This window comes from Eptatretus burgeri, chromosome 3 (genome assembly GCF_056783735.1).
Source record: "Eptatretus burgeri isolate ZD-2024b chromosome 3, Ebu_testis_v1, whole genome shotgun sequence".
In the NCBI taxonomy this organism is placed as follows: Eukaryota; Metazoa; Chordata; class Myxini; order Myxiniformes; family Myxinidae; genus Eptatretus; species Eptatretus burgeri.
This window is the reverse complement of record NC_140963.1, coordinates 23,593,105-23,618,839: the sequence shown is the minus strand read 5'-3', so window position 1 is coordinate 23,618,839 and position 25,735 is coordinate 23,593,105. Positions and strand designations below refer to the sequence as shown.

The following is a 25,735-nucleotide window of genomic DNA, read 5'->3' as shown; positions in this document are numbered from 1 at the left end:
TGGTAGGAGACAATGCAGCTCTCGGCTATCCTTCAATGAAGCACCCGAGTTGGTGGAGGTGTCTTTTTAAGAAGATCTCGAATTGGTGTTGAGAATGTTCAAAGATGGGCCACCACAACTATGTAGACACCCGTATGAAAGGTTGTTGGAAACCTTAAATCGTCACTCGCTCTACTGCAGGCACTCCAGGGGTGATGTGATCACGGTGTACAAGCTCCTTTCTGGAAAAAAAAAAAATTGGAAAACCAACAAACTCCTTCTTTTCACCAACTAGAGGCACCACGACCTGAGGACACCTTCTAAAATTGTACAAGAAGAGATCCATGAGTGGACCAACCTCCCCCCTACAAATGTTGTGCAAACACCGTCAGGAGAAGCCTTGAAGGCAAGGCTTGACAGGTGCTGGTGGAACCCGAAGTCACATGAGCATGTGTGACGTGCATTCAAGTTCAAGTTGTACTCAATCTATGTTGTGAATACCCCGAAATGTGCAGGAATACCTGCTGTCCTGTACACCGATGTGATGTGTTCCAATGTATAGCTGTTGCTGTAAATAATTTTGATGAAACAACATCGAACAGCAAGCAGAAGGATTGGGAATGATTCACCGGAAGCCACAGTTGTACAAATTGCTCTATGTCTGACTGTCTCTCTCTCTCTCTCTCTGTGTCTCTGTGTCTCTGTGTCTCTGTGTCTCTGTGTCTCTGTGTCTCTGTGTCTCTGTGTCTCTGTGTCTCTGTGTCTCTGTGTCTCTGTGTCTCTCTCTCTCTCTCTCTCTCTCTCTCTCTCTCTCTCTCTCTCTCTCTCTCTTTCTCTCTCTCTCTCTCTCTCTCTCTCTCTCTCTCTCTCTCTCTCTCTCTCTCTCTCTCCCACCATACTCTTCACAGTGCATCGGTGCTACCAAAGAAGCTTCTTGAGCAAGGGTTATCCAGGATAGTTTTCCATCGTCTTCCCCGGCAGTAGTTAGAACAGGAATTTGGAATTTTCTCCACGGTGAGGGAAGGACAACACCGTGGGGTCTTTAACGTTCACCAACTCATGATGGCAGACGGAATGCCTAGTTTAACAGACCACACATTGATGAATCGCCCTGCCTGTGAAACACCAGGATGGCAGTTTATAGCTGAGTTGGGATTCAAACCCAAGCGAGAGTGTGTGCACCTCGAGGCCATCCTGTCATCTCAAACAAATCCCTTCTGCATTCCACAAGTTCAGGAAGGGTCTGAACAGGTCCGATGCGGACACGATCAAAGCAGAGGGAGGCCGAGCTGCATTGTTTTAACAATCACTGCATCGCTATCAGTGATTGGATTTTTCATGTTATTTCATGACTGTTTGTTGCCTGATGGTATGAAGTTTATTAATCCAGATAATTGCAAAAATTTCCCTCCTGCAAGCTATCAATCTTGAGGGAAAGGTATGGGTGGTGGGGGTGGGAACGGGTGGAAATTTCATTTGGTGAACGTGAACCCAAGTTCCAATGTCGTCCTTTTGGAACCACAGCTTTCCAGAACGTGAGACTCAGCAAACCTTCGCTGCATTGAGGTCATATCATACATTTATGACGTATGCAATATATGACAGATAATTTGATATTAAAATCCCTCTCGGTGATCCAACGTTCCATCACACGTCCATCGCCGAGCTCCTGCAAGCTCGTCACCCATGTCCTCCCATTCTCCCCAGACTCTCACTTTTCTCTCCTTCCATTCACCACGTGGACACTGATCGGTGCCATCTGAACAATGTCACACGTCACGTGTACAATCGTTGTGTTACTAAGCAACGGCAGCTTGAACCACACCCGATTGCAGCACCTGCTGCTCCAATTACAGGAACCAGTTACTGATTGGTAACACAGTAATGTGGACTCATTAACCACCAAATCACATCAATTACAGAGACTATTGTACGATTGATAACTGTAATATGACTTTATGAAAGCAATCTCGTACAATATACACGTTTTGAGGATCAAATTGTTTTGAATGAGTCATTCTTGCTGTTTTCCAAAAGTTGTTAACAAACTTTCACTTCCCAGCAATAACCTTCAACAACTACAGATATCTTCATGATGCATTCGAGAGGTTTCAAAAATAAGTACAGATCATATATATATATATTGTTGTAGATCTGAGAGCCCCCCCCCCTTCCTCATATGGCACACAACATATAGCGTCCCGAAACAGTTATGTCATTCGTATTCGTTCGATATCGCCTTTCCCTCATGTCTCGTGTGTTTATGGGACAAAATGCGTTGCGTGGGCTTTTCGGCAGAACTTTATTCCCATCTTTCACTTCTTTTATTTCCTAAACGACCACCTTCCCTTCACTCATGCATCCACGCAGAGCACAGAGTCGCTCATTTCCACATTCAAACCATGCGCCATTATCAAACGGACACTTCACTTCAACCTTCTCCAGACTCGAACCACAATGCAGCAACATTATTCCAACCACCACGACGCCTTCCTAAAAATTACGACATCGGACCACAGCTCAAACTCGGCTACGCTCACCAATGACGTCACAATCTTGACAAACGCCATTCCATCACTAACTCGCCGTAATACAATCGCAACGCAACACCGCCACTGCCATCGCTAAACCAATGTTCACCACCTCCTTCTGGACTGGCAGGAGCCAAGGGAGTGGCCCCTGCCCTTATAGATGCTCGGGGCTGGACATTCTGGCATCTAGCTCAGGGAACGAGTGTGCGCTTGGCTCAGTTCAGCATCGTCTGGATAGCCTGAGCATTCCACTCAATTGCGGCCCTCATTGGGTGTCCGGTGCTTGTTTGTGGCCGGAGAACACCACCAAATACCTCGGCACCATGTTAACCTCAGAGCTCTGTTGCATGACCGAGTTCGGAGTGACTGAAGCCATTTACAGTGCCAAATCCTCACCCATGTGGGGCCAAAGCCATGGTGAGCATCCATGTGCTAATGGGGGCATTAGTGAGGCAGACAACAGCAATTTTTGAGAGGAATCGTGCAAATGACGATACAAGCATCAAATTAGGCACATTTGTTCTCCAGGGGATTCTAATCAAATCTGCCTGATTGGCCATTTGAAAATCCAAATTTTGAAGAAAAAAAAATTCAAAAAAGTCAAGATCATGAATCAATGTTGGATGCTGGTTGAGATTGGTGAATGTTTCCGAAACATCATCAAAGACGTTCCAAGTCTGCCATGCAGTTTTCTTCCCTTTACCGCAGAAGGCAGACACGACGTCACATCCAGTGAACGCATGGAAGTATGGGATCCCTCGAGCTTTCTCAGGCCCAATTGCAGAAACTACTTCATGCACTGGAATCCATCGTTCCTTGGCTCCTTGGCCAAAGGCAATCCACATGTTCTCAAGACCTAGTTCCTGTAAGGATTGCAGTACAGATATTGCTATGACTAGTACGTCCGTGTCATTAGCCTTAATGATAATGGACTTGCTACCATCCGTCGTTGCATCCCTGGCGTGGACAAATATTCGAGTGTCAGCTTCTTCATGACAACATGGAGACACAGCATCCAATGACATCCTTGTGTTGCTAATGGCATCTTCTCCTTTTGTGACAATAACTGTGCTTGTTGTCTGTGCTTCACACATCTTTTCCGCAAGGAAGTGAAACAGCTCAGTCTTGTTGCTGTCATCTCGAAGAAAGCTTCTCCAGTTACTTGGGGTCTTACTGGTTCCTGTCACTCTTCTTCTGATTCCTTGCCCACTTTTCGACCTTGCCTCGGACTTCAGACTTGACTGCTTGTACACATCAAACACTACATCCACCTTCTCGTACTTGGCACTATAGGATTCCACCTTTGGGATGTCTTCTTTAGCATAGTCATCAAATATCTTTGAAGTGCGTGGAGGTAGGGCATTGATAAGTGCTGAACCATCAATGATGACTGCATCTCCCCTTGGTTCTCTGTCTGGGATGTTCACTTGTGCTTCAAGAATTTCAGCCAGCTGTGACTTCAAATTTTTTTGAAGTTTTTTTGTTTTTTTTTTTCAAATTTTTCAAAATTTGGATTTTCAAATGGCCAATTGGGCAGATTTGATCAGAAAGTCCTGCAGAACAGAAATTCCAAATTTGATGCTTGTATCATAATTTGCACGATTTTTCTACTATCTACTACACTACATAGAGAAATGCCCATAGCCCACCTTTTCCACCTCCCAAACTCCACCCCCGCTGGGGGATTATAAAAGAAGGCTCTGTTCTCTCAGCTGCCCTCTTCTCTCTCGCATCTGGCCTGCCCTCTCTTCTCTTGTCCTTGGGGTCACGGAGTACAGTGGAATGAGCGCATGGACCGGAGAGCCAGGCGCCACACAGAGTGTGGTTTATCCCCTGAGTCATTACACGAACAGACCTCTTACTCTCACAATTGGGCCTTTCCTCTCACACCTTTTCTTTGTTTCCAAAACCCTGTAACCCACATGTTTACACCTTCTCTCCGCATTACACTGCGTCACTGCACACCTCATCACACCCCCTCCAATCATGCACCGTAGACACCCTCAGTTTTTCTCCCTCCTCTCCCCTTATTACTGACTGGGAAGCGTGGGCCCATCAGCTGTGCTAGTTATTAAAGAGGTTGCAAACACCTCATACTTTCTCTCTCTTTTTTTTTGCTTTCTAACTTTCCTCGGGGTATGATCCTGATGGCACCTGTAATGTTACTGCAAGATAAGATTGTCGAAGTTTTAGGTTCGGAACAACTCTGCACTGTCCTCTTTTGTAAATACTTGCATTTCCTTTGCCGCACCTCATCAATCCTTGCTTTCCCCTGCTGCATCTATTCCTGTGTATTAAAACCTTTGCTTATTGTTAAACATGCCGTTCCTTGCCCTCGCTTTATAAATAAATTGCTGTCATTATGAACGCACCCAGTTCGTAGTGTCTTTTCCTCCATTGGTCCAGCGTGTAGTCCGCACGTAGTGTTAACCGAGATGTTTTGCCCCACCGACTGGCTCTTGTTAGACGGTGACAGCTCCACTCGGCTGACATGATATGGAAAGTTCCACACAAGTGCACATCGAGGGCACGAGACCCCCCTTGGGGCAGCCATCCACAGGTAAGGTAGCACGTGAAGTTGTAAAACCCTGCCAGGATTGACAGAACCAATCAGCGTTTGTGGTTGCTTAACAACCCACCAGCGTGCGGAGTTATCCATGATCGGTGGCCTCAGGATCTGGTGCTCGGGAGGAACTCGAGTGCTTCTCCTTGTGGCAAAACTCGAACCCTGGCCCAAAAAATATAAAGTGGGAGAACTCCCTGCATTCACAAAGCAATATTGGCAGGTTTATGGGGTCTCTCCCGAGAAGATGTTTCACTTTGAGCTGTGGCCATTGTTTGTGCTGAAATTGTTGAAACAGCAATTTGTTTGTGAAACAAATCCATTTCCATGTTATCAATTTTTGTTTTTTCAAATCCCAAATAATATTGTTCCTTATCGACACCCCACTAACTATATATAATCCACTGCAGTAGCTGACCTTCGCGGTGGACCGAGGAAGGTTTTTGGGCCAGGTGTATCCACAACACGGCTGGTTCGGTGAGACATTCAACCGAAGGTGGCACTGGAAGGAGTATTGTAATTTCGACAGAGTGGCGGTAATTTAACTCACAGACTCTTCAGAAAAGACACGAAGCAGGAACCAGTCACATTCGTCACAACCACCGACACATGCGAACAGATGGGACACCCAGCTTAACAAGACATACCTCCGAGATATGACACACTTTGTCATACAATGCCCTGCAACCTGGAAAGCACCAATCCAAGTTTAGAGCCAAGTCGGTATCAAACCCAGACTACACATTTCCAAGGCATGTGCACTACCTGTGCACCATCATGGAGTACGATCATACTCCATATATGGGGATAAAATGGCCGCCGATTCAAACGTGTACACAATGATTCGCTCATAAACTCCTAAAGAGTGAAGTCATAAGCATTTAAAAGCCATAACTTTTATTATCGAGTGTTTTCTGAACTACCAAGATTTTAAAAGACACCAAAGTACATCGCTGAAGTACCACAATGAGAGATCGCTAAAATGCCAATTTGTACTTCTTGTTCTCCTCCAAAAACAATGTAAAACTGTAGCCAGGCCGACCTCAATAACTGTCGAAGCCATGATGGTGATTCCAATGAGATGAAGTTACTTTGTCTCGAGGCTGATGCATGCAACACAAAATTTTAAAATATGTCAAACATTTAATAGTTTTATTATGAAAAGAAATCAAACTTAAATGTGGACTCAACCAAACCAGGCCAGGATCGTTAAGGTGGGGGGGGGGGGGGGGTTGGACAATGGACAGAACCATTGCAAAAGCGATAAATGTCCAACACATACCCCAAATTAACTGAAACAAGTGTTAAAAAAATTTAATTACTGATGGATTTAACCCATACCAAAATAACAAAATATATAAAGCATTTAGCATTTTAATAAAAAAACAAGGACAAATGTGTCCAAGAGCAGCGTCGGAAAGGTTTTGCGGCTAAAAAAAACCCCAAAATAAAAATAAAAATAACAACAACAACAACAACAACAACAACAACAACAACAACAACAACAACAACAACAACAACAACAACAACAACAACAACAACAACAACAACAACAACAACAACAACAACAACAACAACAACAACAACAACAACAACAACAACAACAACAACAACAACTTCCGATATTTCGTCACGTGCCTTGATTAAGCCAATAGCGAGACCCGTCATAGTGTATTTACGGAATAAATAGTGTATTTACGAATTTACAATACATTAAATGGAATAATCTTTAAATAGTAACGTGAACTTTTCGAAACTTTAAAGCAAATGTCCGGATATATTTTTTTTTTTTTTTTTTTTTTTTTTTTTTTTTTTTGTATACCTTGGTCGAGGCTCGTATGAGAGCTAACACACAACTCACAGCAAGGAGGCATGAGACAAGAGGGGTGGGAGTGGAAGGGACAAAACATTGGGGAACAGACACAGGTGAACTGTGGAAGGGAGAGGGATGGGGATGGGACGGGGAACATGGCGGAGGAGAAGATGGACATTACAGGGACTTTCAGGAAGGAAAGCAGGAGAATTGAAGGAAGTGGGCATGGGTGGATTATCGGGGGTAGAAAAGATCGAGGATTTGGATGGGGGAAGATAAGAGGTGGTGGGTGAACAGCTGTTTTGAAAGCCTGGAGGGAAGAATGGGAAAGAATAGAGTGAGGAAGTTTATTCCAAAGGCGGGAAAAAAGAGGAATGAAAGAGTGAAGATGAGCAGTGATTCGTGATTTTGGTAGTTTTACCAGAAGGGGGTTGTTGGCGGACCTTGAGCGCCCTGTGGAAATGTGGTTGGGACAAATCGCAGAGAGAGCAGGGGGGGCAAGGCTGGAGAGGAGTCGGTAGTAGACAGAAAGACCACCGACCAACCTGCGGTGATTGAGTGAGAGGCCCAAAGACTCAGCTTCATTGCGGGAGATGCCAATGATCTTAAAAGCCCTGGTTTCGACAGCGTGAAGTCGAGAAAGGTGGGAGGCAGGAGCACCAGCCCAGAGGGGAGAGCAGTACTCCATCAGGCTACGGACAAAAGCTTTGTAAGTAGTCAGGAGCTCAAGAGGGCCGAGGAAGGACTTTGCACGACGGAGGATTCTCAGTCGGCGTCTGGCTTTTGAGGCAAGGTTGGAAATGTGACTTTCCCAGGAAAGGTCATGGCAGATAGTGAGACCCAGAAGCTTGAAAGAAAAGACTTCTTCCAGAGGATTGTTGAGAAAGTGGATGGGGGGGTTTTGTAAACGGTCCTTTCGAAGAGACATAGTGAGAGTGTGAGATTTGTGTGGATTGAAAGACATGTTCCACGTGTTGGACCAGTTTGTGATTTTATCCAGATCTGCAGTGAGCGAAGAAGCTGCTGCTTGCCGGTCTGAGGGATGACAGATGGTACGGCAGAGGGTGGAGTCGTCGGCAAAGAGAAATAGAGGATTTTCCAGAGAGTCCGAGAGATCATTGATGAAAACCAGAAAAAGAACAGGGCCCAGAACGCTACCTTGAGGAACTCCAGCCTGCACAGGAAGAGGGGATGAAAGAACTCCATTTAGGGCCACACGTTGACTGCGACAGGAGAGGAAGTCTGCGAGCCATGAGTGGAGATGGCCTTGAATACCATGGGAAGAGAGTTTGGTGAGTAGGGCAGGGTGCCAGACTGTGTCAAAAGCACGTGATATGTCCAGGGATCCGCCTCGGATTTCCTGTCTGGCATTGAGGACCTCCATCCATTGATGGGAGAGCAGTAGCAGCATATCCAGGGTAGAGTGACCTGGTCTGAAACCAAATTGATGATTGGAAATCAAGCCATTGGAGAAGAGGAAGGATTTCATGTCTGAAGCAATGATGGATTCCATCACCTTGCTGATGATTGGGAGAAGGCTGATTGGTCTGTAGTTACAGGGATCTGTTTTTGCACCTTTTTTATGCAGGGCAGTGATGTTAGCAGATTTCCAAGCAGATGGCAGATGACCTTGGGAAAATGAGAGGGTGAATAGAACAGAGAGAGGGTGAGCAAGAGCAGAAGAGCAGGCTTTGAGGACACGTGGGCTGATGCCGTCTGGACCGGTTGCAGAATCTGACTCGAGGTTTGAAAGCAAGCTCTCCACCTTGTCAGGAGAAAAGGATACAGAGTCCAGGGACAGTTGGGTGCGACTGGGTAAAGTGGGTAGAGATAGTGATGGGTTTGGGACACAAGATTTAGCTGCAAACACCGAGTTTAGACATTCAGCTTTATCACGTGTGGAATCAGCAGTGCGGCCATTTGAGGTAAGGGAGGGGATGGAGGGGGAACATACACCAGAAACAGATTTGATTAAACGCCACCAGGATTTTGAGGAGGGAGAGAGGTTTGAGAGTTCAGACTTGAGATGAGAAAGATGTTGTTTTCTGGCTCTCCTGAGGGTAGATACACACTTGTTCCGAGCTTTGTGGAAAGAACTGAGATTGCCCTCAGTTGGGTTTGCTTTCCATGAGGCAAAGGCAAGTTGTTTCAGGACAACTGCCTCGCCACAAGCTTCAGTAAACCAAGGGCGGGAGGAAGGGTAAGACAACTGAACACGAGAGGGGATAAATCTGTGCATGAGGGAGAGCAAGTTTCTTTGAAAGAATTCCCAGGATGAGTTGATGTTTGAGAAAGTAGTGATAGGAGACCAGTCTGTAAGTTTGATGGCTGCTCGGAGACCCTGCCAGTCGGCTTGAGTGAAATGCCAGACTCGACGGCGGTGAGGTGGTTCTCTGATGACAGCCAGAGAGATGTCCACTTTAACAAGGACGTGGTCAGAAGAACCAATTGGAGCGATTTAAAAGTTCATGATAGATTCTCTCAAAAGGCACCGTCAATGCGAGGATGTGTACAGGTGTTTAGTATTTAAGGAGATCCGGATCGTGTATATGAAAGAGCCGAGTCCTAATATAAAGGTTTTGTAAGAAGAAGAAGAAGAAGAAGAAGAAGAAGAAGAAGAAGAAGAAGAAGAAGAAGAAGAAGAAGAAGAAGACCAGGCCAGCTGGCCTTCCAGATTGAAACTTCAAGAATTCTGGAGGAGAAACTTCTGGAGTATGTCCGTAAGCTGGCCTTCTAGAAAGAGAAAAAACTAGGCCAGGCCAGCACAGCACATGGCCGGCAGGGGTAGTATTGTACACACTGAAACTGCGGCTGGCAGGGAACGCCGTCAGTACCCTGCTTACTGGCGCGCACAGCACAGTCACGCGGTGTGACTTTCTATGTTCCAGGTGTGTGAAACATACTTGTTAGAAAGTCTTTGCTGTTTCACCATATGTATGAATGTTTCATGCAATTTATGAATACCATGTTGGTGTAGTGCAAGCCTGTAATTCTCACTTTCTTAGCGTTTTCCTACCGTATACGGTGAGAGCTTCCGGTTTCTTGTCGGTTGGTTTAAGTGAACCGTCGCCATATTGTCTTTGCTCGCTGAGCGAGACTTTCGTTATTCGTGCCATTATATTAATAAACATTGTGCAGAAAGGGAACTTCGGTGTCTCGTCTCATCCCACGGACTTCTTATAATAACTAGGCCAGGCCTGGATATAATAACCTGGACCAGCAACGGCCTCTGTCGACTGAAGTCAGAGGTCGGCTGAAGTCGCCATGTTGCGTTGCCATTCCGAATTCACAGATTGAATATATTAATTTGTGCCGAATTTCTCGCTGGAAACAACAATTTTGTACAGCTTAATAATAAGAAGAGGATTTTCATTTCACTAACACCAGTCTCCGCCGCCCATCATCACCACCAAGCTAATATAAGCTCTGCAGCACGAATCAATAAGGTGAGTGAGTATGAGGTGTCACAATTCTCATGAATGATTATCATATATGTCATATGATCTGATGATAATCAATGTAATGTGTATAGCTAGCCCCCTATGGCCTATAATATTTGTATTATTATAGGCCACAAGGCGGTAGCTTTCAGCTACCCCCTATAATAATAGGTCTTATGGCCTATAATTAATAATATATTGACCAATCATCAAAACATTGAACAGACATCGGACAACCTTAATAAATATGATCTATAATCTACACACTAACCTCTGGCCTCCTATTAATATGTGTATATTATAGAGGGTAGCTTTCTGTACTAGGTCGAGGCATATTGAACCAGTACCAGTCTCATTAATGTTTTCATGATTGATCAATATATTATAGGCCATAGTGGGTAGTTTAAAGCTACCCCCGATGTGAGTAGCTTAAAGCTACCCTGTATGGCCTATAATATATTGATCAATCATGAAAACATTGAACAGACATTGGACAACCTTAATAAACATGATCTATAATCTACACACTAATGAGACTGGTTTAATATGCATTGACCTATAGAAGATGACGATCAACTATTATAATCGCAGTAGGTTGAAACATAAGATATGTCGAAACCGAGGAGAAACACTTCAATGCAAATGGTTAGTAAACTATTGATGTGCAAATAGGATCAGTTTGCTGAATTTTTTTCCTGATGGGTTTATCTTTCAATGCAGTGTTCATGGTTCGAACAACATGGTGAAGACGAATCTTTGTAGAGCACTCACAGATGTGCTGTATGAGAGAAAATACATGATTACTGTACTGTACTGAAATGGGAGATGCTTAGCAGGCAGACACGAAGCGGAGGAACAGTCGAGCCGGGCTGTGTTGCACGAGTGCGAGCGCGGGCGTACTGTGCCCGCGGCTCCCCTTTATTCCGTACTCGGTACACTCACGAGCCGGCCGACTCCAGCATTACTACGACGCCTCAGACGGCGTGCACACCTCATATCCCTTGCCGACCCCCACGGCCACCTCCCATCATCACGCCCACCATGCAACATCACCATGCCCTTCCCCATAGGCCCGTAGACTCCACCACACTCCTCCCCCCTAAAACTATGATTATTAACTGATTACCATTATAAGAAGCATGCAGAACACGAAGGACTTCGTATAATAATCATGGAAATAAAATGAAAATAGCAAAGTATAATAGCACACCACATCATATAATGTGTCGATGCGAGCGAGTGGAGCAGCAAAGGTCAGGTCTGACCGTGTTACCGATATGAAGCAGCAAAATGAGAAGCACAGCAGCATTATGCAGCAAAAACGCCCCCAGGCGGCCCATGCTGACATGACCCTGGCCAAGGTCGTAACGACCTCTCGAGCCAACCTCCTCCGGCCCCATCAAACGCCTCCGGCCCACTCCCCCCAGGCAGACCCGACGTAGATAAACATCCCGAGGCCGGCAGCCTGCTATCTGGAAGTCGTGGCGCCAGCCTTAGACCTTGGCCGGGGGCACTGAACAGCGCCGCTGGCTGCATGCATTTAATGCGCCAAAACAACTCACGAACCACAATCAGTTGAGACGCCAACGCCCGTCCCAACGGCCTTGAGCGAACACAGCGAGTTGCGCTCGCAATCAGAGGTGGGGGTAACGCCGACCAGCGCACCAGTCTTGGTTCCGAGTCGATCTCCGAGACCCACACGGCCGCTAGACGGGAGCAACTCCACCTAAACCACACTGCAATCATAGGCTCGTTATAAATCATTACGAATAATATTCGAAGCATCGCAAATTCATTTTTCCGTACAGCGCGCTTTTTTGATAAAATCCCAGCACATGACAAAGCAATTACCTGCGGCCCGGGACAGTGGACGGCCAACTCAACCTTTTTATTTGCCACCACCGCCCCTGAAGCCCCTACATCACATTGATCATAATCCAACTCCCATTGACTGATCTCCGCCACATCCACTTTTACACGAGAACTGCTGGCATTTATTTCAACAACATTAAACTGCATCACTAGAGCAAGGAAAAGCACATATGCCATGAACAACAACCCACAACCCGCATCACGAGTCCGCTTCTTGGTTGTCGACTCGATGTTGTGACTCGCGACTCCCTCCAACGCCACGGGCCCACCGTCACCTGTCGAAGCTGCCTGCACCACACCGACGCGCATTGCCTCACGAACCCTGCCACAGCGCGGGAACTCATCGCGAGCGAAGCGCGGGAACTCATCGCGAGAGCTGATACGGCTCTCGCCGCCCGCCAGAGCCTCGCCCTCGGTACTCGACGAAGGCCTCGAAGAGAGTACTGGCACATCTGGAGGTACGAACCGGAGACCCAGTCCGAGGTGCGCCAGCCAGTCTCGACCCAACAGGGGGGGCCCCTCCCCTCGTACAACGAACACCGAGAGCTGGGCGCGTCGATCTCGGTAGCGCACTGAGACGTCGGCCCTCGCAAGCGGTGCAATCGCCTCACCGGTGTACGTGTATAACGACAAGGCCGTCTTGACCAGGCGAATACCGCGAAGACCACGAGCCGCCCGCTCATCCATGACCGACACTGCTGCCCCGGTATCCACGCAAAACACAGTCGGTTGGCCATTCACTTCGACCTCAACCGTGAAAGGCGTCGTCATCTCCGAACCAACAGAAAACAGACTCAACCGTGGTTGCATCTCCCGCTCTGGCTCGCCGGCATTGTCAGGCCCCGGTTGCAGGCCGATCTCCAGGTCACTGGGGTCCTCTCGCACCTCGTCATCCAAGACCCCAACGGAGGCCCCCGCCATCCGACACACACACTTCAAATGTCCCACCTTGTGACAATGCAAACACACGGTGTTCTTATACGGGCACATTTGTCGCAGGTGCGGACCCCCACACCCCCAGCAGCCGCGGAAAGTCCCTTCGCTCCAGGTGCGACCGTGCTGCGGTGCCCCCTCGCTCCAGGCGCGACCGTGCTGCGGTGCCCCCTCGCTCCCGGTGCGACTGTGCTGCGGTGCCCCTTCGCTCCCGGTGCGACCGTGCTGCGGTGCCCCTCGTCCCGCACCGCCAGGCGCGCGTGCGACCTGCGGCACTTGAGCCACCGCTCGGACTCCGGGCTGCGTGACTCGCGGCACTTGTGCGGTTACCGCATTGACTTCGGGATTAGCCGCCATACTCCAGCTGGAGCTACTCATTGCGTCCTGGCCAGCAATGGCACGGACATCCGTGAGCGTCTGCTCGACAGACGAAGCAGTCACGACCGCCGAGTCGAATGTGATGTCGGTTAATCGCAGGATAGCCGCTACCATCTTTGCGTCTCGCAGACCAGAAATAAAACGATATCTGAGCCTTGTCGGACGCTCCTCTGCCGTGAATTTGCAAGGCACAGCCGAATGCTTCACTCGTGCCACGAAGTCCGCCACGCGCTCCTCGCCACCCTTAGCGAGATGATCGAACTGGAACCGCGCGAGATGTAACGACTTCTCCGGAGCCAAGTGGGTCTTCATTTTCGCCACGATGTCCTGAAAGGATAGCACATCATCACTGGGTCTATTTGGAGCCACCAAATCACTCAGCAGGCGGTAGTGCTCCGTTGATAGCGAGGCGAGCAAGATCGCCTTGCGTTTCTCTTCATCCTCTACATCATTCGCCCGAAAGTAGCAACCTAACTGTTCAGAAAACAACTCGAATTCATCTCCCCCGAACACGGGTACACGTCCGTGTGCCGTGCCGCGACCTTCTGCCATGCTCTGTGAGACACTTGGCTCCGTAGCTTGGAACCGCCCTTACACACGCCGATCCGCAGATCCTCGTCGCCAACTGTACTGTACTGAAATGGGAGATGCTTAGCAGGCAGACACGAAGCGGAGGAACAGTCGAGCCGGGCTGTGTTGCACGAGTGCGAGCGCGGGCGTACTGTGCCCGCGGCTCCCCTTTATTCCGTACTCGGTACACTCACGAGCCGGCCGACTCCAGCATTACTACGATGCCTCAGACGGCGTGCACACCTCATATCCCTTGCCGACCCCCACGGCCACCTCCCATCATCACGCCCACCATGCAACATCACCATGCCCTTCCCCATAGGCCCGCAGACTCCACCACAATTACAGTCTGCCTCCGTCTCAAACATGTGATCACTAAGCGAGTCAAATGCACTCGATCCTACTTCTGCCAACACTGATGCAGAGATTGCAGATTTCAGGTAACTATCACGAGGAATCTTGCCATTTGTCACCGCCAGCATTCTCTTAACACATTTCTCAGTGGCTTCACATACTTGAACAACGCTTGATGATGGAACGGTAAGGCCACCCCTTGTTTTAACAGCAATCAGCCGATTGGCAGGTAAATTGACATTATCATTCTGCGTGAGAGCCAGCAAGCAATGTTGACATTGAGTGTCCGCTTAACCATCCTAACCACATATCCTGCAATATAGGTTACAACTGACTCCAGGAACACAGAAAGTTTGTTAAATGGTGGAATATCAGCAGAATCGTGGTGACTCGTCATTGGCTGGCGGAGCTGCAAATCGTAGCGTCTGGCTATGAGCATATCCTGCGTCTTATCTGGGACAGCCCTCTTAGTGATATTTTTGAATGACTCAGCTGTGAGGATGCGTGTAGCGTCCTGGGTTGAACAGTTCCCCTTGTTGGCTTTGATATCATGCCGCATCAGAAGACGCTTGTACGCTGCAATAAACTGTCTGGCTGTTGGATTGTTATTGCCACCACATGCTAGACGGACGGCTCCAAAGAACAACTCGATGTGGTCCTGGCTGAGGTTATATGTAAGCAAATACTTTAAACATCAATTTTGGGGCTGAACGTATGTCAGATAGAGGTTTTTAACGCTTGCGATACAAGTCAGCATCCCAATAAATGCTGTTTTAAGTCTTGTCTTTGTCATGAGATGACCAGAAGTATTAGTCAAGGTCGTGAGATAATTACTCGTCTTTTCCAGGAATGGCAAAAAAGCTGCCTCGCGAGCAGGATGCATCGGTGCCTTGTAGTTGCGTGCCAAAGGGTTCCTGGAGTTCAACAGATCGAACAGTTGATCCAGTGTGCAGATGAAGATGCAAGTTCCCTCACTCCCTTGAAATTCAGGTCGTTTCAACTCTTCGCGGCTGAACTCTATTGCATCCGCGACACTTGAACTCAGCGTTTGAGCAGCCGAATTCACTTTCATTATATTTGTCTTCCATTCGATATGTTTCCGACTAAGTTTGTTTGCCAACCGTAGTCCTTCCTGTTTCTTCAGTTCATACAAGTTTTCTATATATTTCCAGGAGATGACCCTCTGAGAACTGTCTCTCATCGTCTTCAGTGTGCCGAGGCAATTCCTTGCAAGCTTTAACATGTGACATGCGTCGAGGAATATCATATTCTTGCCTGGATTTCTTTCCGCTCACCTGATTCTTTAATATTCGACTCATAACCGCCAGTGGTACCCCAGAAAATGTCGAATTCAGTATCTCGACACAATTTTCCGAAGCCATCCCTTTGTTTTTTAGTTCTTCAACGACAGAGCTTAATTTATCTACCTTTTTCTTCAACCTTCGCGTTTTCTGCTGCGTAACCTTCAGTTTTTTCCTCAAGTTCTCAATGGTCTCGGTTGCCGTACCCAGCTTCCGTTTCATTGTACTGGGACTCGGATCGGCGCAGTACGTGTGGTCTGCTGAAGTCGACGGCCTTGGTGGTGAATCTGGCGCAGCTGTGAATTCTGGCTCTGGGGCCAGGTGTCTGTCAAGCGGTGGTTTCCGATGTATCGGTTTCTGTGTAGAAAATAACATAATTAATATCGGATCGAAATTTCGAATTAACTGGTGAACAGAAAACTGATAATTCACGGAAATTTCAGTGGTAAATTCAATACAGTGCGAACCGCTTGATAGAATTGGAGCACTTAATCACAATTGGAGCACTCTGATTCAGGATTCCATTTATTTTAATTACATATACAGGATGTCCATGAAGTTTGAAAATTTGCGCTAAATTTGATTTCCGTGGGAATTTATTCATTTTATAAACATTTTGAATGTGGATGAATATATAAAATTAATGTGTTAGAATTAATTTTTGGGCACAAATACAAAACGACCTGCATCTTCTGACACAGTCAGAATCGTACAGAAATTCATAGACAAATCCTGGCAGCAAAGGAGGTCGTTTTTCTGGGAATTCACACCCAAAATCAATTCTAAAACTGTTATAAATTCAAAACAATTTAATGTGTCAAATAAATATTTGTATCAAATAAATATGTATTTTTTTTAGTGGAGACCATTGTAATAAATCGTGTATACTAACCTTCTGGAGATGAGGTGGAAATTTGAAGACGCTTGGTATGACGCCTTGTTTTAGCTGATTCGTCTGGCCCGTACTGTCAAAGTCAGAGTTCAGGAAGTGTTCACTACAAAGTAATGTCACACCGGTCGTTGGTGTAAAGTGTTCCCTTCTCTGCGCCTGACACCAATGTCTGCACAACTTTTCATCCTTAGGGAATCTGAAGAAAAAAGATCCGAATGACGTTTTCGATTATTGGCATTTGAAGGGATGGAAGGATGGGTACTACAATTGACATCAGTGGAGGTAAATTTCTGATATCAAGATAGATACGACCCCCTAACCCTAAGGCGCGTAGGAAGCAAAATGATTTTGGGGGTAACCGGGTTAGGTGGACCGCGAAGCCAGGACCCTCGGAATAGGGAGGGCCTGTGCCCCCTAATGGACAAATACTGTGAGCTACCCGCCCAACTATTTACGCAGCCACGGCGGCCGATGGGGGGAATGAATCTCCGGGAAAAAATTGAATTCTAGACGCCTGGAAAACTCATTTCCGGCGTATTCCTGGATAATATCGTTTTTTTACATTTTCTTTCAAATTATCGACTGTACTTTGCCATCATTTAGATTGTTATACTGGCGTTTAGCATTTAAATTGTAACTTCTTAAAATAATACTCTAAAAATAGATTGACGATTGAAAGAGAAAAAAAAAGCATCAATAATCGCATTCTTACCGATGAAAGGTGCATGTGGAGCTCTTCTCAGACTTATTATTGCATCCGAACGCCACTCACTGTGGCATTTTTATGTTTACCGGTTCAAAATACTGGCAAAATAGTTAAAATTCTTAATGCATCGACAGGTTTTTTGAATTGCGCGCGACTAGCGAGTGGCAACGCAACTTGGCCGCTGAGCCATTTCCAGTGACTTAATTTCTCACTGCTGCGAGTAGATGGCATTGCTGGTCCAGGTTATTATAAGAAGTCCGTGGTCTCATCCAAACCGTTTGATCACGATATTTTCCTAGATCCGCTGTTCATCGTTATCCTCCGTATTAGCAGACTTACCGTAGGTTACCAGAACCTACTTTTCAATTCTTGTTGTTCGTGATTCTGGTACGTCCCACGTGCACTCTGACAATATCTCGGTTACTCGGTACTTACCAGCTGCAGAAACCACAATGAGCGGCTTTGGTGATGACAGGCACAAACCCAGGGCTCCACGGAAATATAACAGTGGTGCTCAAAAGCGGAAACGTTCCAAGGAAAAAGATGAAAGACACAAGGCCGTCGTCGACAAGACCCAGAAAATCTCAGAGTTTTTCACTCCTGCACAAACAGGCGATTCGTCCTTGACGGAGGCTGGAACACCAACAGAGACAGAACAAGCGGATTTAGCAATGCAACCCCCGCGTCAAGATTCGCCCAACATCTCGGAAGGTTCCACTGATGAAGAGCATGCATCAGATGAAGAATCGAGAGATATACTGACTGATCGTGGACCTGGCTTTGCCAATGATATTGGATGTTGGCCTCCTGAGCGACCGTCGTCAGAGATGATCGACTACTGGGCATCACGAGATTTGGAGCCCCTGCAGAATTCGACTGGTCCCTTTGATTCATCCATACAGTTCGTTGAAGGTAGGAAACGCTGCTGCTCCAAGAATCTTTTTTACCGTAGACTACAAAACGGAGAGTCCGTGAAAAGGTCCTGGCTTTTCTTCTCCACATCAACCGGAAAACTGTACTTTATCGCTTGCAAGCTCTTTGGAGGCGCTACTGCCCTGGGCAGGGAAGGATTCAATGACTGGAAGCATGCCAGTCGTTCTATCGAGGTGCATGAGCGTTCGCATGTACATTGTGCGAACATCATCCGCTTGTCAGACAGAGCAACATCCGCAGGTCGTGTGGACACAACTCGTCAAACAGGTAAGTGAGATTGCGTCCCATTGGAGGGAGGTGCTAAAACGAAGTGTGAGCGTGATATTGTTTCTCGCTGAGCGTGGTCTGGCATTCCATGGATCGGATGAAATTGTTGGGTCACGGACGAATGGTAACTACCTTGGTTTAATGGAATGACTTGCGGATTACGATCCATTTTTGGCGCAGCACATTCAGAAATATGCCAACCAAGGTGGTGGCCGCACCAACTACTTATCATCTATGACATGTGAAGAGTTAGTCTCCATCATGGGAAAATCTGTTCTGGATAACATCGTCGCTCGTGTGAAAGAGGCAAAATACTTCTCTGTGTCAGTCGATTCTACTCCTGACATAAGCCACATCGACCAGCTCACAGTTATTCTACGATACATCGAGAACGAGACTCCAGTGGAGCGTTTCATGACCTTTCTGAGCAACACAGGACACACTGGACTCCAGCAAGCGACGGTATTACTGGATTTTTTGAAAGCCACTGGATTGGACATCGCTAACTGCTGAGAACAGTCTTACGATAACGCATCTAATATGAGTGGCCAATACAACGGGATGCAGGGAATGATCCAACAGGAGAACCCTCTCGCAATATTTGTGCCATGCGTGACGCACTCACTGAACTTAGTCGGTCAGTCGGCCGTGGGATGCTGTAGACCTGCAGCAGCATTCTTTGAATTCGTGGAACAAGTGTATGTATTTTTTACAGCTTCCACGTCGCGCTTCGCCAGATTATTTAACGCCCTGAAAGCCAAAGGTCTGCAAGTACCAAAGCGCCTCAGCGACACTCGCTGGTCGGCTCATTCTGACGCAACCCCAGCTCTTGTAGATGGTTACAGCGAAATCATGGATGTCCTCGATGAAATCGCAAACGATGAACAACTGAATAGTGAAACAAGAAACACCGCTGAGACACTTCACCAAACGATGTGCACGCTCGAGATAGGGTTCTATGCTGGTTTCTGGTCTACTGTCCTTGGTAGATTTGATCGTACGAGTAAAACCCTTCAGTCACAAGCTCCCGATCTCAACACAGCCGTGACGCTCCTCAAGTCACTGGCGAGCTTCGTGCAGTCATTACGCGATCAGTTTGATACATTCATTGTTGACGGAGTGGAGCGCTCAGGTACGGAGGAATTCACTCGCGGATCGCGTGGACGAAAGCGTAATGTCTGCCTCACTCCCTTGGACTACAGACACACCCCAGAAGTAGAACTAGACACCATGGAGTCCTTTCACATCAGTGGATACGTTGCAGTGATCGACGTACTGCTGTCGCAGTTGGAAAAGCGTACAAACGCTTACAGCGAGATGAGCGACAGATTTGGATTCCTGCGTGCTCTTGTTCAACTCGAAGTGGAGCAGATTCGAGAGTCATACTCGAAGCTCGTCGAGCTGTATCGGGAAGATCTATCACCTGACCTCACAGAAGAAATGATTCAGTTCCAAGCCATGATGAAGGAGTCAGAGCCAGACTCGGGCCGTACTGAACTCGAGATGTACAGTTTTCTCATCGAGCGAAAACTCACCGATACTTTCCCAAACTTGGAAGTGCTGCTTCGGATTTACCTCTCACTGATGATGTCGAACTGTTCTGGGGAGCGCTTGTTTTCGAAACTCAAGCTTATCAAGAACCATCTTCGCTCCACGATGGGGCAGTAGACGCTGGTCAATCTGACCATCATTTCAACCGAATCCGATGTGCTCAATTCCATGCAGGTTGACAGTTTCATATCCGAGTTCGTTGCCGCGAAGTCGCGCAGGAAGCTTGTCCACTGATTAAGGCACCGTGTGTATGTATGTTCATTGATGTGGATGACACTGCCGTATATTTGCGGTCGCTGGAAGTCGGCTATTAATCACCATTTCGGATTTCTCTTGCCCAGAGGGTTTTTCGAAGTTAGAAGATTTTTAGTCGAAGTTCGTAGTATGATTAATGACTGCGTCGTTTGTTATTTTCTTATATTAGTCCATCTCTATCTCTTACTCTTGCAGCAACAGCATTTTTGTGATTTGATTTTAGAAATAGCTCATAGATGAGTCACTCGCCATATCAGTAACAATCTGTCCATCTTGTCATGTTGTCAGATTTAATTGTAATTTGTGAACATGTATGCCAAATCATTCCTGATCAGGATCTGCCAAATCTCTAGATACAAGTTCAGTTGTTGATGAAAAAGCAGTAATAATTTAAGTTGTTGATTAATCTCCAAATTTGGGGGCTCCCACAATCATTGTGCCCACGGCCCCCCACATGGTAAATCCGGCCCTGGCTTATACTGATGTGTTTAATTAATCACGTGAATGTATATTGTTACATTCACTCGTATAGTGATTCACATTGATATTGAGCCATTGTGTGCGTTTTTTTTGTTTTGTTTCAAGACTTTGTATGCAAGGACCATAGTTATGGACTTTATCTACAAGGAACAATGTTATGGACTTTGTCCGTCAGAAACATTGTAATGGAACCTGGCTATAAGGAACATAGTTATGGACTCTGTCTGGAAGGAACATAGTTATGGACTCTGTCTGTAAGGAACATAGTTATGGACTCTGTCTGTAAGGAACATGGTTATGGACTCTGTCTGGAAGGAACATAGTTATGGACTCTGTCTGTTAGGAACATGGTTTTGGACTCTGTCTGTAAGGAACATGGTTATGGACTCTGTCTGGAAGGAACATGGTTATGGACTCTGTCTGGAAGGAACATAGTTATGGACTCTGTCTGTAAGGAACATAGTTATGGACTCTGTCTGGAAGGAACATGGTTATGGACTCTGTCTGGAAGGAACATGGTTATGGACTTTGTCTGTAAGGAACATAGTTATGGACTCTGTCTGGAAGGAACATAGTTATGGACTCTGTCTGGAAGGAACATAGTTATGGACTCTGTCTGGAAGGAACATAGTTATGGACTCTGTCTGTAAGGAACATAGTTATGGACTCTGTCTGGAAGGAACATGGTTATGGACTTTGTCTGTAAGGAACATAGTTATGGACTCTGTCTGGAAGGAACATGGTTATGGACTCTGTCTGGAAGGAACATAGTTATGGACTCTGTCTGGAAGGAACATAGTTATGGACTCTGTCTGGAAGGAACATAGTTATGGACTCTGTCTGGAAGGAACATGGTTATGGACTCTGTCTGGAAGGAACATAGTTATGGACTCTGTCTGGAAGGAACATAGTTATGGACTCTGTCTGGAAGGAACATAGTTATGGACTCTGTCTGGAAGGAACATAGTTATGGACTCTGTCTGGAAGGAACATAGTTATGGACTCTGTCTGGAAGGAACATAGTTATGGACTCTGTCTGGAAGGAACATAGTTATGGACTCTGTCTGGAAGGAACATAGTTATGGACTCTGTCTGTAAGGAACATAGTTATGGACTCTGTCTGGAAGGAACATAGTTATGGACTCTGTCTGGAAGGAACATAGTTATGGACTCTGTCTGGAAGGAACATAGTTATGGACTCTGTCTGGAAGGAACATAGTTATGGACTCTGTCTGGAAGGAACATAGTTGTGGACTCTGTCTGGAAGGAACACAGTTGTGGACTCTGTCTGGAAGGAACATGGTTATGGACTCTGTCTGGAAGGAACAAAGTTATGGACTCTGTCTGGAAGGAACATAGTTATGGACTCTGTCTGGAAGGAACATAGTTATGGACTCTGTCTGGAAGGAACATAGTTGTGGACTCTGTCTGGAAGGAACATAGTTGTGGACTCTGTCTGGAAAGAACATGGTTATGGACTCTGTCTGGAAGGAACATGGTTATGGACTCTGTCTGGAAGGAACATGGTTATGGACTCTGTCTGTAAGGAACATAGTTATGGACTCTGTCTGGAAGGAACATAGTTATGGACTCTGTCTGGAAGGAACATAGTTATGGACTCTGTCTGGAAGGAACATAGTTATGGACTCTGTCTGGAAGGAACATAGTTATGGACTCTGTCTGGAAGGAACATAGTTATGGACTCTGTCTGGAAGGAACATAGTTGTGGACTCTGTCTGGAAGGAACACGGTTATGGACTCTGTCTGGAAGGAACAAAGTTATGGACTCTGTCTGGAAGGAACACAGTTGTGGACTCTGTCTGGAAGGAACACGGTTATGGACTCTGTCTGGAAGGAACAAAGTTATGGACTCTGTCTGGAAGGAACATAGTTATGGACTCTGTCTGGAAGGAACATAGTTGTGGACTCTGTCTGGAAGGAACATAGTTGTGGACTCTGTCTGGAAAGAACATGGTTATGGACTCTGTCTGGAAGGAACATGGTTATGGACTCTGTCTGGAAGGAACATGGTTATGGACTCTGTCTGGAAAGAACATGGTTATGGACTCTGTCTGGAAGGAACATAGTTATGGACTCTGTCTGGAAGGAACATGGTTATGGACTCTGTCTGGAAGGAACATGGTTATGGACTCTGTCTGGAAGGAACATAGTTATGGACTTTGTCTGTAAGGAACATAGTTATGGACTCTGTCTGGAAGGAACATAGTTATGGACTCTGTCTGGAAGGAACATAGTTATGGACTCTGTCTGGAAGGAACATAGTTATGGACTCTGTCTGGAAGGAACATAGTTATGGACTCTGTCTGGAAGGAACATAGTTATGGACTCTGTCTGGAAGGAACATGGTTATGGACTCTGTCTGGAAGGAACATGGTTATGGACTCTGTCTGGAAGGAACATAGTTATGGACTCTGTCTCGAAGGAACATGGTTATGGACTCTGTCTGGAAGGAACATGGTTATGGACTCTGTCTGGAAGGAACATGGTTATGGACTCTGTCTGGAAGGAACATGGTTATGGACTCTGTCTGGAAGGAACATGGTTATGGACTCTGTCTGGAAGGAACATGGTTATGGACTCTGTCTGGAAGGAACATGGTTGTGGACTCTGTCTGGAAGGAACATAGTTGTGGACTCTGTCTGGAAGGAACATAGTTGTGGACTCTGTCTGGAAGGAACATTGTTGTGGACTCTGTCTGGAAGGAACATAGTTGTGGACTCTGTCTGGAAGGAACATAGTTGTGGACTCTGTCTGGAAGGAACATAGTTGTGGACTCTGTCTGGAAGGAACATAGTTGTGGACTCTGTCTGGAAGGAACATAGTTGTGGACTCTGTCTGGAAGGAACATAGTTGTGGACTCTGTCTGGAAGGAACATAGTTGTGGACTCTGTCTGGAAGGAACATAGTTGTGGACTCTGTCTGGAAGGAACATAGTTGTGGACTCTGTCTGGAAAGAACATGGTTATGGACTCTGTCTGGAAGGAACATGGTTATGGACTCTGTCTGGAAGGAACATGGTTATGGACTTTGTTGGTGATAACATTTTCATTGAAACAACAAACCACCCCCTTCCCACCACTTTCATTCCATTTTATTGAGGAACTGAAATTCAATTATTCTCGCACTGAAACCAACTCAACTTGACATTTCTGACAAACTAAAGTCAGACTCTCAGTTTTGTCAGTCACCTTCATAGCTCTATTACAAGGCTCCGAAGGAAAACAAACAAAAGTGGAAATGTGGAAACAAATGTGAATCAATGTGTCAACGGAACCCGATGAACCACAGCGCTTATCACACTCAGCGAGCCTGTACCTCTCGCATTCTAGTGAGGGAAGGGTATTCCAACATGGCGGCTGCTTGGCCCCAAAAGAGTGTGCTGCAGGTTCGCCCCAGTTATCTGTACAACTCAGTGGGTGATATGCACTGATGTCTGCATATTTTCTCAATGATCTGCATACATGTATTTTGCTTTCTTTATAAACTCTTTTATATATCTGTCTGGATTTTTTACTGTCTGGATTTTACTGGATATATATCTGTCTGGATTTTACTCTTTTATATATAGATATATTTTATATATCTATATTTATATATCTTTTATATATTTTATATATCCCCCCCCCCCAAAAAAAAAAAAAACAACCGAAACTAGAAAAACAAAACATTAAATAAAATGTAAAAACATAAAGGGATGGAATCTCAAAAAAACAACCAAACAAGGTTGGAATGACACCCCATTACGATGCCACAATACTATACCACAATCCTCTTATGGATTACCATCATGATATATTTTGGCATTTTACTATTGTTGTGGGATTGTGATGGAACAATGTCAAAAGATATCAAACAACCTCTTTGTTTTTACATTTTTTAAATGTTTTTTTTTTTCTTGTCATATTTAGAGCTCTGACTACCTCCAATATAGTCATGCATTAATGTATATCCTTCAGGTTCCTGAAGTACCGATCTCTCACTTGCTTATATTTACCTTCATAGTGGACAGAGATTATGTTTTCACCCCTGTTTGTCTGTCTGTTTGTCTGTGAGCAGATTATCTCAAAAACTTGTGGAAGGATTCGGGTGAAACTTGGTGTTCAAGTATATACTTCAATTAAAAATAAAATAAAGATTGTAAGGTTGTATAAAAAATTTAATTCAGGAAGTTTAGCATTGTTGAAGCCATCTTATACACCACCTTATTTAACATGTCCATGTACTGAAAAACTTTAGGTTCTTGGAAGTGACAAGAAGGAGATTTGTGATCTCCAGCGTCCAAGTACATGATTCAATTAAAACAAGAGTGTTAATTGCTTTGCAATACATGTCCCCTACTGGTCCAAATGAATGTTTCGGGAAATAAAAATTTGTTTGCGTTTAATGCACATTTAAACCGATAGCGGAACCATAATGAAGAAGAAGAATAAACCCTATAATCCACTGTGTTTGGGTCGATTTGGCAAAATAAAAAGCAATTTTCATTTACTGATATCTTTGTGGACTAGAAACCAATAAATAGAAGGATAACAAACGAGAGATAAAAATTAGTTTGCTTTCACGCACGCTCGAGCCGATACCAGAACCAAAAATTAAGAAGAACCTCTCCAACCCACCATGTTCGTTTCTAGGCTTTGTCTATTTCATATTAAAAAGAACCCGATGTACATACATGAAGCAAAAGCATGTGTATGGCTTATGTACATATACAGGGTGGTGCAGAGTCGACTGATATTTAGATATGCGATAATTGAAACACACAAGTTTATGTTCAAAACATGCAATTTTTTATCTCTGGAAGATAACATCAGGAAGGTGGCCTCCACCAGTTGCAGTGCATTGTCTTAGAAAAATGGTCCCACAACCCCAAAAGTTCCCACCCCACCCCTCAGACAG

At 45.7% G+C, this 25,735-nt stretch overlaps 1 protein-coding gene across 1 annotated transcript in view; it reads left to right on the top strand.

Annotated features, from left to right (window-relative positions):
- Positions 1-9,673: 9,673 nt before the first annotated feature.
- LOC147029554 (keratin, type II cytoskeletal 8-like) overlaps positions 9,674-25,735 on the top strand; it is a 67,823-nt gene continuing 51,761 nt past the window's right edge. Inside the window, exon 1 of the mRNA XM_085872703.1 lies at positions 9,674-9,774. Within this exon, the coding sequence (XP_085728829.1) occupies positions 9,766-9,774 (9 nt within the window). The 5' untranslated portion in view covers positions 9,674-9,765. The remainder of the gene's footprint in view (positions 9,775-25,735) is intronic.